General features: G+C 42.7%; 2 protein-coding genes across 2 annotated transcripts; one reads left to right on the forward strand and one right to left on the reverse strand.

Moving 5' to 3' along the window:
- Nucleotides 1–364: 364 nt before the first annotated feature.
- zic4 (zic family member 4) lies at nt 365–4,468 on the reverse strand. The gene is made up of 2 exons (XM_071922418.1): nt 3,307–4,468; nt 365–804 (listed from the first exon to the last, which is right to left on the reverse strand). Exons 1-2 carry the CDS (start codon nt 4,466–4,468, stop codon nt 365–367), a joined length of 1,602 nt encoding a protein of 533 aa, XP_071778519.1.
- A 4,501-nt stretch (nt 4,469–8,969) lies between these two features.
- zic1 (zic family member 1 (odd-paired homolog, Drosophila)) lies at nt 8,970–11,274 on the forward strand. The gene is made up of 3 exons (XM_071922417.1): nt 8,970–9,930; nt 10,418–10,581; nt 11,077–11,274. The coding sequence occupies exons 1-3, from the start codon at nt 8,970–8,972 to the stop codon at nt 11,272–11,274; spliced, it is 1,323 nt and encodes a 440-aa protein (XP_071778518.1).
- The last annotated feature ends 262 nt before the right edge of the window (nt 11,275–11,536 follow it).

Here is an 11,536-nt window from a genome sequence, read left to right on the forward strand (position 1 = left end):
AGATAGCCAATGGAATTACGTGACTTTCATTTCTCCACAAGAGGACCAGTGGGCCGTCAGGGGAATACAGGCACCGAGCCAAACCATTCTGAATAGCTGAGCTTTTGAAAATATATTCTTTCACTGAGCCTGGATATTAGCACGTCTTTAAGGTTTGCACTTTTTTTTTTTTTTTTTTTTTTTTCGCCCAATGTGATTAAAGCGCGTCTCCTGGCTCGGGGTTTCTGTTCGGTGGCTCATCCAAATGGGGACCGGTGGGCTTTCACAGGCATTAGAGGCACCTAAAGCCAACCCATTTTTTGAATAGTTGAGCTTTTGAAAATATATTCTGTCACTGCTGGCACCGCGTTTGAGTCCAGTTGGGTTAAAACGTGTCCCTTGGCTCGGGGTTTCTGTAAGGTGGCTCGTCTGCGGGGTCGGGTGTGGAGGGGCCACTGGGTGGTGTTTGAGCACCGCTGGCACCTGAACTATGGCACACGTACCATTCACTTAAATTAGCGGGCTGGGAGGGTCCCACCGGCTCCGACAGCACCGAGGAGCCTCCTGGCTCCCGGCCCAAGTCTGACGAGGGGGACACCAGAGACGGAGTGGACGACTCGTAGCCCGAGCTGGGCGGTGGGGACTTGCAGTGCACCTTCATGTGTTTCCTCAGGGAGCTGGGGTGTGTGTAGGACTTATCGCAGCCTCTCACTTTGCAGTTGTAGGGCTTATCGCTGGTGTGCACGTGGGAGTGTTTCTTCCGGTCGCTGCTGTTGGCGAAGCGTCTGTCGCAGCCGTCAAACTCGCACTTGAAGGGCTTCTCACCTGTAATCAGGGATAGTGGTACATGGAAGAAAAAGAAAGTTGGGTTAAAACTATGACCTCAACCTAATGCATCATAACCACCAATATAAAAAAAAAACTGTTTTCAGAAAAGCAACAATTTATGCTTTTTACTTTACAAGACCATATCCTTAATAACTTACAGCTTGATACATATGATGATACGTACTATGAATTTATGAGATAAATATTTATGTCATCTTAAAATGATGGTTAATCTCTATTCTGTAAATAATCAGGCGTGTAAACATTACAATAATAATAATAATAATAATAATAATAATAATAATTATTATTATTATTATTATTATTATTATTATTATTATTATTATTATTATTATCAGTTCACATAAAATAGAGGTTGCTGGAGCATATGATAAATTAAGCAACAAGTCTCAGTGACAAAAAAAAGTAAACCAAAGATCACCACCATCATATGATTTACACTGAATGTGATGATGCATCTTTCACTTTAAAAGTTTACTTCCAGTCATGTCTGGCATGCAGTAAGCTTCTTGGACAGAGCTGACATGAGCCTCAGTCTGGTGTAAACAAGAGTGTGAACATACAGTCTTGGGTCTTAACCTAGGTCCTAGTCAAACCATGTCAAAGCAAACAGGCTAACCTAAAATAAAAATAAAAAACAGACCTAAGACCCATTGAAAATGATAATAATACTAGTCAAGGTTTTGCCAAAGCCAAGCTTCTCTGCGCTCACACTGTGTAGTAACCCAGCCTGTCTGGAAATCGCCACACTGCTATTTGAATCTGTAAATGGTTATGAAGGAGGTCTAATTGTGTGTCTTAATAACAAGAATTTCCACCTGATTATGACAAGGCAAAAAAAAAAAAAAAAAAAAAAAAAAAAAAGACAATCTGAATAAATTACACGGAAATCATCCAATGCTGATTTTTCTCCTACGATTAGTGCTTGTGAGAATATGTAATTGCCTCTGTCTAATTACACTTGCGGGTTGAATATCAATTTGACCTTCAGCTGTTGGGCTGAGAGAGCCAATCAAGGATATTAGTGTAGTACAAGAAACCGTCGAGGAACAGACCCCAGGGGCAGCCCCAGTCATAACCACACTTTCGGCTAGGTTTTAAACATGATACCAAAGACCAGGCCCCTTGGGAGTCAACACGCAGAAATAATTTAACAGATTTGTACTTAGGTAATGTGAGCAAATTATATGAATAATACATAGGGTGCAGAAATGGTGCAGAGGGGGAGCGCCGTGCAAAAAGGAATGTATTCATTGTATTCATTTACAAGTCTGACTCGACATTTTGAGGCCTTGTGTTTTTTTTTCTTTCTCCTTTTTCCACAACACGTCACCGGGTCACAGAGCCAAGCAGCCATATTGTGCTCGGCAACCATGCACCCTTGTGCCATTATGGCTCTTTTAAAGTTAAATCAGAACTACACCGGGCTGCATTGTACACACGTCCATCATTATACACGCAGTCAGCTCTGCCAACCTGTTGGTGACTCCCTTTAGCCGCCTGCACTTATCGACTTGTTGCTTGTTGCTAGAGGCTATAAGCTGACCATTCCAAAAGCATGCATATCATTTCACCATGCGTACATGCCATGTCATTCTGTTGGAAGCAGAAATTAATATATAAAGCTATTAGGATACTACTTTTAATATATTCTTATACTTTATACATATAGTTTTTTTTTTTTTACAAATATAACCACGCTCCTATCTTCATAAACAAAGGACAATAGTACCATCACCACAGCCAATTATTATTGTTATCATTATTATTATTATTATCAGTATAGGGTGCTCATATAAAATAGAAGTGGCTGGAACATGCATATGGTAATAAACAGAGCAACAAGTGGCTGAAAATAATGGGGGGGGGAATCAGCAGCATCATCATCTCAGTTACATTGAATGTGAAGATGCATCTTTCACTTTCCAAGTTTGCTGCCAGTCATCTCTGGCACGCAGTAAGCTACTTGGACAGAGCTGACGTGGGCCTCAGTGAATTGTGGTGTAAACAAGAGGGTGAACCATCAAACGCCTGAGTGAGCTGTACCATAATCCTCAAGCTCAACCTTTTGTAAAACTTGTGACCACTGATGCAGCTCACAACAAACAACTTACAGGTGGTCAGCAGCACGCACAGTAACTGTTGCGTCCACGCAGCTGATGTACAGCAGCCTATAGATTGCTTATTTGCCATGACGCAACCTCAGCATATACGTTAAATGTCTTAAGAATAAAATTACTTTCAGAATTAAATTTGGAAAGTTGATTAAAAAAAACCATCTTAAAAATAATGGAAAGCATCATATAATGTCCATACCAACTGGATACTCCGTATAAAGCAAAGCCTAATATGAATTTTAACAACATGTGATTGAATAAAAAAATAAATATTGTATTGTATATATCATTGATCATTATAAATTAACGTCAACAAACAGTGAGATATGCAATTTTTACTCCTATGAATGTAGCTACTGACCTGTGTGCGTCCTTTTATGAATCTTAAGATTCTCGGATCTTGCAAACACTTTCCCACAGCCAGGGAATGGACATGGAAACGGTTTCTCCCCGGTGTGCACTCGAATATGATTTACAAGTTTGTACTTGGCTTTAAATGGTTTCCCTTCCCTCGGACACTCTTCCCAAAAACATATATGGTTTGCCTGCTCTGGTCCTCCAACGTGCTCTACCGTTACATGCGTTACTAGTTCGTGCATGGTGCTGTAAGTTTTGGAGCAAAGTTTCTTCGGCGAGTGCTCCGGCTCCAGCCACTTGCAAATAAGCTCTTGCTTTATCGGCTGCCTCATGTAGCGGAAAAAGGCACCGGCTCCGTGGTGGTGGTGGTGGTGAGCGCTAAGATTCATGTTCAGATTCAGACCACCGTAGCCATGTAAAGGCGAGGCGGAGAACGGATCAGCCCTGGAGCTTGCCACTTGACTCAAGTGATCAGACCTAACGTACATTTCTCCAGGTAGTCCTAACCTTATTTGTCCATTCAACGCTTGGCCACCCGGTGATCCGCTAGACGGCTGGTCGTGATGGAGTCCGGAGAAGAGGGTATGGTTCCCAGCGTCAGGGTGATGACCATAGTGTCCCGGATAGCTACCTGTTGTTGAGACAAACATTCCGTGGTGAGAAGTTGAACCGGGAGTCTGGTCAGTCAGCACTGGCATGGCTTGAGCTGTCAGATCTCTTCGGATGAGGAAATCCCTACCTGCGGATAACGCCTGGGCCGTGTGAGACATGGAATAGGGGACCGTTGTCGCCTGAACCGGGCCAAAAGCTCCCGTTTGACTGGAGACCACTTCACTGTGGCCTGCCATATGATGATTGTGGTGGTGGTGATGGTGGTGGGGATAATGATGGGCTGGGCTGATTTTGAGGGCCGCGGAGTGCCCCATGTGTTCTGGCCCGAATGGACTCGGCCCCAGGCGGGGTTCCGCAGTAATCTCCCCAGGGTGCGAGTGAGCCATTGAGTGTGGATGGCTGCTGAACCCCGGGAAGCCTGTCACGCTCTGAGGGGTATGGTGGTGATGATGGTGATGGTGGTGAGCCCCTGCCAAGTCAACTAATCTCAGCGCCGTGTTCCGTTTGGAAAACGTAGGGTCCATCACGGGGCTTCCCAATGCATCCACGCTCATTACTTCCTAATTTTAGAATAACTTGACAGCAGGCAAAATAATAATGATGATGACAAATATATTTTAATCGCAATGAAAAATAGAGAAAAAAAAACTAAAAAAAAAACTTTGTAAAGTTAAGAGTCTATCTGCAGACTACATGGAATCCCATTCGGTTGAGAGGCAGCAGCAGGACGCTTTGATACTGAATAGAGATTCATGGTAGGCGCTGCAGCCCGTGGAGCTAAACAATCACCCTGCGCTCTAATTGGTCAGAGCGCGGTGATTGACGTCACTTGTGACAGTTTCCAACGTGAAGAAAAATGTCTTAGTGACAGCAAGTAGCCAGGGCGCATGCGCAGTGCCTTAGGCAACGCTTGGGAAAAATAGTTGTTATGCAAAGGTTATTGTACAATAAAACTCCTCAAAAGTTGATCCAGATCTACAGTCGTCATTCTTTTGTCGCAGTGAACAAAAGCTGCGCGGCTATGAAATAGCAATTTCCCCACTTTGGTTATGCGATTAAAAAACAAACTGTCTCGCAAGACTATGCATAATGTCACTATAAAAGTTGTACGGATCATAAATAATGCAATGATATCTTCATTTTACCCTGCAACGTATGAAGGACAACTTTACGCACAAACTACGCACCACTTTACGCACGGTAAAGATCAGCGTCAACGTGGAAACTTGTCAACTTAACCAAGGGAAAGCTCCGTGTGGGAGTTTAAAACAGTCCGAGACACGTACCATAAATATACGCTTTGATACATAACCATATTTACATATCCAGTCGTTTGCCCGTCAGCGCAGCGTTGTCTCGGTAGCCTGCTCGGTGGGATCAGTGTGTGTAGTATTTGTGTACGGGGTGAGCTGCGTCCATTGTCCCGAGGAAAAAAAAATGTAATGGACGGGACCTGTTGTTATGATCCGGGGTAATTTTGCTTTAGACCCGGGACGGGAGCAGATGAGGGTCACGGGAGGTGCTGCCACTGCAGATTTAAACTCAAAATAAGACTTTCTAAAATGTGTGTGTAAGTATCTGATGCTAAAATCTTATCGTACAAAGTGTAAAACTCTCCCATGTCGATTATTTCTTTATTTCTATTGAATGCTTAAAATGTACATAAAAGGCAGCTATTGTTCATAACAAAACGCCATACCTTTTTTAGAAACTATGTAACTGTCATTTATTGCTAAGCTTTTTTTTTCAGGGTCTATATTTTTTATAAAGCGTTAGCCCACAAATGTGACTATTTTTAAATCCAATGTGTGGTCACTAAAAAATGCTCAAGACTTTGGATAAGTTTGTCGGTTCGTTCTATTCCAGCTGAATAACGTCTAGCAGCATGTTACTGCACACGGAACGTTAGTCTTTATCAAAGTGGACTTCATTTGACTGTTACAAACATGCATGCTTGATAAGTAGTAAAATAGTTTCCTAAAATAGTACAACCAAGAATCAAGTGCTATGGGTCTCTAGAATATTTTTTCTAGTCTTCCCTTAGCCATACTTTTATAATAGCAAATAGTCGCATTATATTAGGCGTCCTAACTTTAATATTTTCAATTGTTTGTGTTTCTGTGTAATACAACCATAATTGTTTTTGTTATGAAGACTGCTTTGGGTCTATATGCATGGATGTTTGCATTTAATACTTAATCGTTGTAGTTGGAGACAAATGGGAATGGCTGTGTGAAGTGACCCAAAAGAAGGTCAGACAGTTATCATTAGATTGATGTCAAATATCAAATATGTTAAATTATTTGAGGTGCTCGTAACTAATTTATGAAGCTTGGTAGGACAGTAGTGTAAAACCTAAATTTCCTCTGTCACAGTCGCACGTCATTATTTTAACTTGCCCATTCACCTTTTCATTTGAATTCGTTAATATGAAAATGAAGTGGGCATAGTATGAATGTTTCTTTGTGGATCACTGAATATGCAATTTTCAAATGCACTCACCCTCCAAAGTAAACACTCTGAATATGCTGAAAATGAAACATGCTGAACAAGGCAATTCACTCAGTTCAGATGGTTAATATTTTTGTTTGCCAAAAATAATGCTAAAACTATTTTCGTCTTTTGATTATTTCTCTGAATTGACTTGTCAGAATCTTTGTTGACAGCGTCATGTCCAGAACGTTAGGAATTGAGTAAATATTATGAAACATGACGGATCTAAAATATGTTTATTAAATGGCCTTTACTCGTGGAGTGCATGAGGCTCGCAGCTGTACCCTTCAGAGGCATCACTGCACCACACAGCGTAATGCAAAACTTTGAAGTGCTATTTCTGGTCCAAGTTGTGCATGCAGTCTTGGAGACATGTAGCAGGGAAGCTGCATAGGCTCCCAAACAAAAAGTGAAGATTACACAATACTCACATGAAGCTGCTGTGGCAGTTTTGGCTTGGTTGCGCTCACTGTAAATCCTAAACAACTCCTGGTAGCCATTTTGCATTCTACACTATGAATTTAATACATCAAGCTCATTTGAATAAGTCGAACGGCTCTTGGCCTATAAGTGGCACGCACCTTTTACTTTTGAATATAAATCCTGAATATTATTTAAATCGTATTGGCCCAAATAGGAAGCATGGAAACTCCAAACACAGTTGGAAAGTTCTGCATAATTCCATGCAACTCTTGCCTTGGCACAAAAATCCTCATTTAGCCTCACTTGTTGCAAGTCTGAGACTATGACCTATGTTTTTTTGCCTCTCCCCTTTTTTCAATGACATGCCATTCTTACCGTTTTCCACCTGTTGGAAGATTCCTCCAAATGTGTTTTGTAGTAGGCTACTTAGAAAGTTGCATCAAGTTGTAGGTCTACTTGTTAAGCTGAGAACAACAAAACTCCCTCTCTTCCCTTGGTCTCCCAAGACTGTTTGAGAATGCCTAGTAGAAACTAGTAGCCAAGAAGATATTTTAATGGTTCGTATGGCACGTCTGTGCATGTGGCTTTGAACTCTAGCAGCCGGAGGTTCCTGCAGAGAGCGCCGCAAATCCCACTTGATAACTTCGACAACCCACAACGTTTTACACACAGGCTATGATGCATCACTCGCCTACAAATATGAGTAACTTGCACATGCACAGCCAATGCGTGATGGATACACTAGGCATAATAGTAGATCCAAGTTAAACATTGGTCTATATGTTGAAGGTAACCTTTATCAACATGGGTTGCTAGTGAGTGGGATGGTGTGGAAATCTAATGCGCAGATGTTCATGGGTGTGAGTTCCACTGGATGAAGAAATTGTGTTAAAGGGAGACAGAGCTGCAATATAGTGAGTGCGCTCATGGGCAAGAGTCAGAAAACAAAACTTGATGTAGATTCCTGCGAAGTGAGGTGGCTAAATTGACAATAAGAGGCGTTTAAAGAGAGCGATGACAGTGCGCAGCCCTTATACCAAATTCAGTGTTTCCCATGGGGTTTCCTGAAGACTGAAAAAACGCTGAACTTGTCTTTCCATTTCTTGACACAAGAAATAAGGGTCAACCTTAAAATGCTATGAGGTTTGTTTAGTGTCATGTCAATTGAGTCCCTTTGTATTGATTAGATTAGTGTAATATAGTATATTAGTCTGGTCATGGCACAATATGATCCTGTCCTTGTTTCCCCTGGGTTAGGTAGCCTAATATCAACTCCATACTTGACCCTAGTGTTTTAAGCATTCTTCAGAGGAGAGAGAGAGAGAGAGAGAGAGAGAGAGAGAGAGAGAGAGAGAGAGAGAGAGAGAGAGAGAAATGCACGCACAAAATACTTAGTGTTACCTCAGTGCTGAGTGCTTCATAATAGAGAAAAAATGTTAGCAACCATACCACAAAAGGCTGTGCTTGGTAATCTAATGTGCCCGGGTTAACAAAGACAGTGTGACACATTTGGTTATAAACTGTCAGTGCAGTATGGCTGTGAAACGTGCTTCGACTTTCTACAAGGCCTATTGTTGTCTTATGTTTCTCAACTTTTGTTATGCTGTTATTCAGCCTTTTAACCAAATCCACAGTCAGCAATCTCACAATATCTGGGATTGATGATGCAAAGAGGCCAATAGAAGTGTGGGCCCTGCACCGTGGATTGTTATTTGGTGAGTGGATGTTATTGGGGGGAAAGGGACTCCTCCAATGAGCGTCTGGCTACAGGGTCACATGACTACCCCCCTCCTCTCCCATTCATCAGGGCTGGACTGTGTTGTCTTTTCAATTCATTTATCTGCAGGAATGATTGCGACTATCAGTCTAGAGCTCACCGCCTGACTGAGGAGGTGAAAGTTGCGCCACAGGAAGATAAACCGCAAAAGACAATATTGCATGTATACATGATTTTGCGTGTGCATCGGATGCGCGGTATAGGGGAATTCCTCTCGTCTTAAAAAGTAAACAGAAAATCGGTGGATTTGAGAGTTTGCTCAGTCGAGTGAGGTCCAAGAGATAGAGAGAGGGGGAGGAAGAATATCTGTGCGTGATTTTTTGATTTCTGCTCTCAGTCGTCTCGGCGAGTCTAGACTGAAGATGCTCTTGGACGCAGGACCGCAGTATCCCACCATAGGAGTCACTACTTTCGGCTCCTCACGGCATCACTCAACAGGCGAAGTCACAGAGAGAGAAGTGGCGTTGGGGATAAATCCGTTCGCGGACGGGATGGGCGCCTTCAAAATAAACCACAGCTCCCACGACATTGGCTCCGGACAGACGGCGTTTTCCTCCCAGGCGCCCGGCTACGCAGCGGCCGCCCTGGGACACCATCACCACCCGACCCACGTTGGCTCTTACTCCACGGCGGCTTTCAACTCCACCCGGGACTTTCTCTTCAGAAATCGGGGTTTCGGAGACGCCACCGGGGCGCAGCACAGTTTGTTCGCCTCCGGAAGTTTCGCAGGGCCACATGGACACTCAGATGCAGCGGGGCACCTGCTCTTCCCGGGGCTCCATGAGCAAGCGGCGAGCCACGCGTCTTCCAACGTGGTCAACAGCCAGATGCGACTGGGCTTCTCGGGGGACATGTACGGTCGGGCCGATCAGTACGGCCACGTTACAAGCCCGAGGTCCGACCACTATGCTTCGACCCAGTTGCACGGCTATGGCCCCATGAACATGAATATGGCCGCACACCACGGAGCAGGGGCCTTCTTTCGATACATGAGGCAGCCGATCAAACAAGAGCTCATCTGCAAGTGGATCGAGCCGGAGCAGCTGACGAATCCCAAAAAGTCGTGCAACAAAACTTTTAGTACGATGCACGAGCTGGTGACCCATCTGACGGTGGAGCATGTGGGGGGACCAGAGCAGTCCAACCACATCTGCTTCTGGGAAGACTGCTCCAGAGAAGGAAAGCCATTCAAAGCCAAATACAAACTTGTGAATCATATCAGAGTACACACCGGAGAAAAACCCTTTCCGTGTCCGTTCCCCGGCTGTGGCAAAGTATTTGCTCGATCGGAAAATCTAAAAATTCACAAAAGGACTCACACTGGTAAGATCCGCATTGACTGACCCCTTTTACTCCCCAATCCATGCTGACAATATCCTATCCAAAATATGCATGCGATCCGGGTTGTTTATTAGGCAGCAGCTGTAGTCTATTCACTGACATGATTTCGGTGCAGTTGTTGACATAAACTATTGCCTTTTGATAGGCTTTTTTTAGTCATATTATTTACTGTGAAAGGTGGTATTTGTAAAATATTTGAAAAATGCATTAACTGAATTTATTAATTAGCCTAAGTGGGCTAAATTAAATTATTTTGCAGCCTACATCCTGTGGTTTATCAAGATCAGGGGGGGCGGGGGGTTGGATGTACAAAAGGCTGCGTTTTTTAAATAACTTAATTGATTGAGCCTATTGCTAAGCACCGATCACACATTTTTAAGTAGCCTAAAATAATGCACAGTATGTCATAGAATTTTGAATTTTGAAATCTTCCCAGTGTGAAATATTGTATTTAACTCTTTTTATTCAGGTGAGAAGCCATTTAAATGTGAGTTTGAAGGCTGCGACAGGCGATTTGCAAACAGCAGTGACCGCAAGAAACACATGCATGTCCACACGTCGGACAAGCCCTATCTCTGCAAAATGTGCGACAAGTCATACACACATCCCAGCTCCCTCCGAAAACACATGAAGGTAAAACACCATGGCTTATTTTTTTTTTCCTGTTTTCACTACAGTATTCACAATATTATACGATGTGACTTCTAATACGAATATGAATGTGCAACTATGGCTTTTGTATTGGCCTAACAGTTTCTAAACCAGGATACAATCATTTATATAATCCGCTTATAGGGAGAAGTTACAGCTTTTATTCAGTGTTTACATAGAAACACGGAACATGTGTCAGCTTAATTTGCCTTGACACTCATTATATTTTTTTTCTTCTTTTTTATCAACTGACAAATCAGATTAAGAATTTAATATCTTAATGGGAATTATAATGTTTGGGGAATAGCCTACATTGTTTTGGGGTATTTCAGATTCCAGATATAGTCCAATCAGAAGTTTTCTTTTGTTTTGATATTTTTTTATTGTTGTTATTATTATATTTCCACAGTAAAACACCTAGGACAAACGGCATAAATATGAGGGTTTTTTTTAACACATATTTTCACCTTATTGCAGGTCCATGAAGCCACCAATCAAGGCTCCCAACCATCTCCAGCGGCCAGTTCAGGGTACGAGTCCTCCACACCTCCCACTATAGTATCACCGTCCACAGAGAACCAGAGCAGCAGCTCCATATCACCAGCAGCCTCAGCAGTACACCACACAACCAGCCACAGCACGCTGTCGTCAAATTTCAATGAATGGTACGTGTAAATATTTTTGAAAAGACTGCAGCATTAAAACTGCTTGGAATCAAAGACTTGATAAAGTCGGACTGAGAAAACACGGGAGGCCCAAACGATCAATTAAAGGCTGTCTAATAGCAATGAAAGAGAATGCATGGACAAAGGAGGCGAGGACAGCCACCAAGTTAAACTTTTTTCCCCTCAATATTTCTTTGAGTCTTTATTTTTACTGAGAGACTGCACAAAAGAGATCTCAAAAAAGCATGCTATCTGCGGGTAGAGGCCTGATT

This window comes from Centroberyx gerrardi, chromosome 22 (genome assembly GCF_048128805.1).
Source record: "Centroberyx gerrardi isolate f3 chromosome 22, fCenGer3.hap1.cur.20231027, whole genome shotgun sequence".
Lineage (NCBI taxonomy): Eukaryota > Metazoa > Chordata > Actinopteri > Beryciformes > Berycidae > Centroberyx > Centroberyx gerrardi.

Coding starts and splice junctions, on each gene's coding strand:
- zic4 (XM_071922418.1), bottom strand. CDS start 4,468: ATGAGCGTGGATGCATTGGGAAGCCCCGTGATGGACCCTACGTTTTCC. Junction 805..3,306: donor TCATAAAAGGACGCACACAG/GTCAGTAGCTAC, acceptor CCCTGATTACAG/GTGAGAAGCCCTTCAAGTGC.
- zic1 (XM_071922417.1), top strand. CDS start 8,970: ATGCTCTTGGACGCAGGACCGCAGTATCCCACCATAGGAGTCACTACT. Junction 9,931..10,417: donor TCACAAAAGGACTCACACTG/GTAAGATCCGCA, acceptor CTTTTTATTCAG/GTGAGAAGCCATTTAAATGT. Junction 10,582..11,076: donor CCCTCCGAAAACACATGAAG/GTAAAACACCAT, acceptor ACCTTATTGCAG/GTCCATGAAGCCACCAATCA.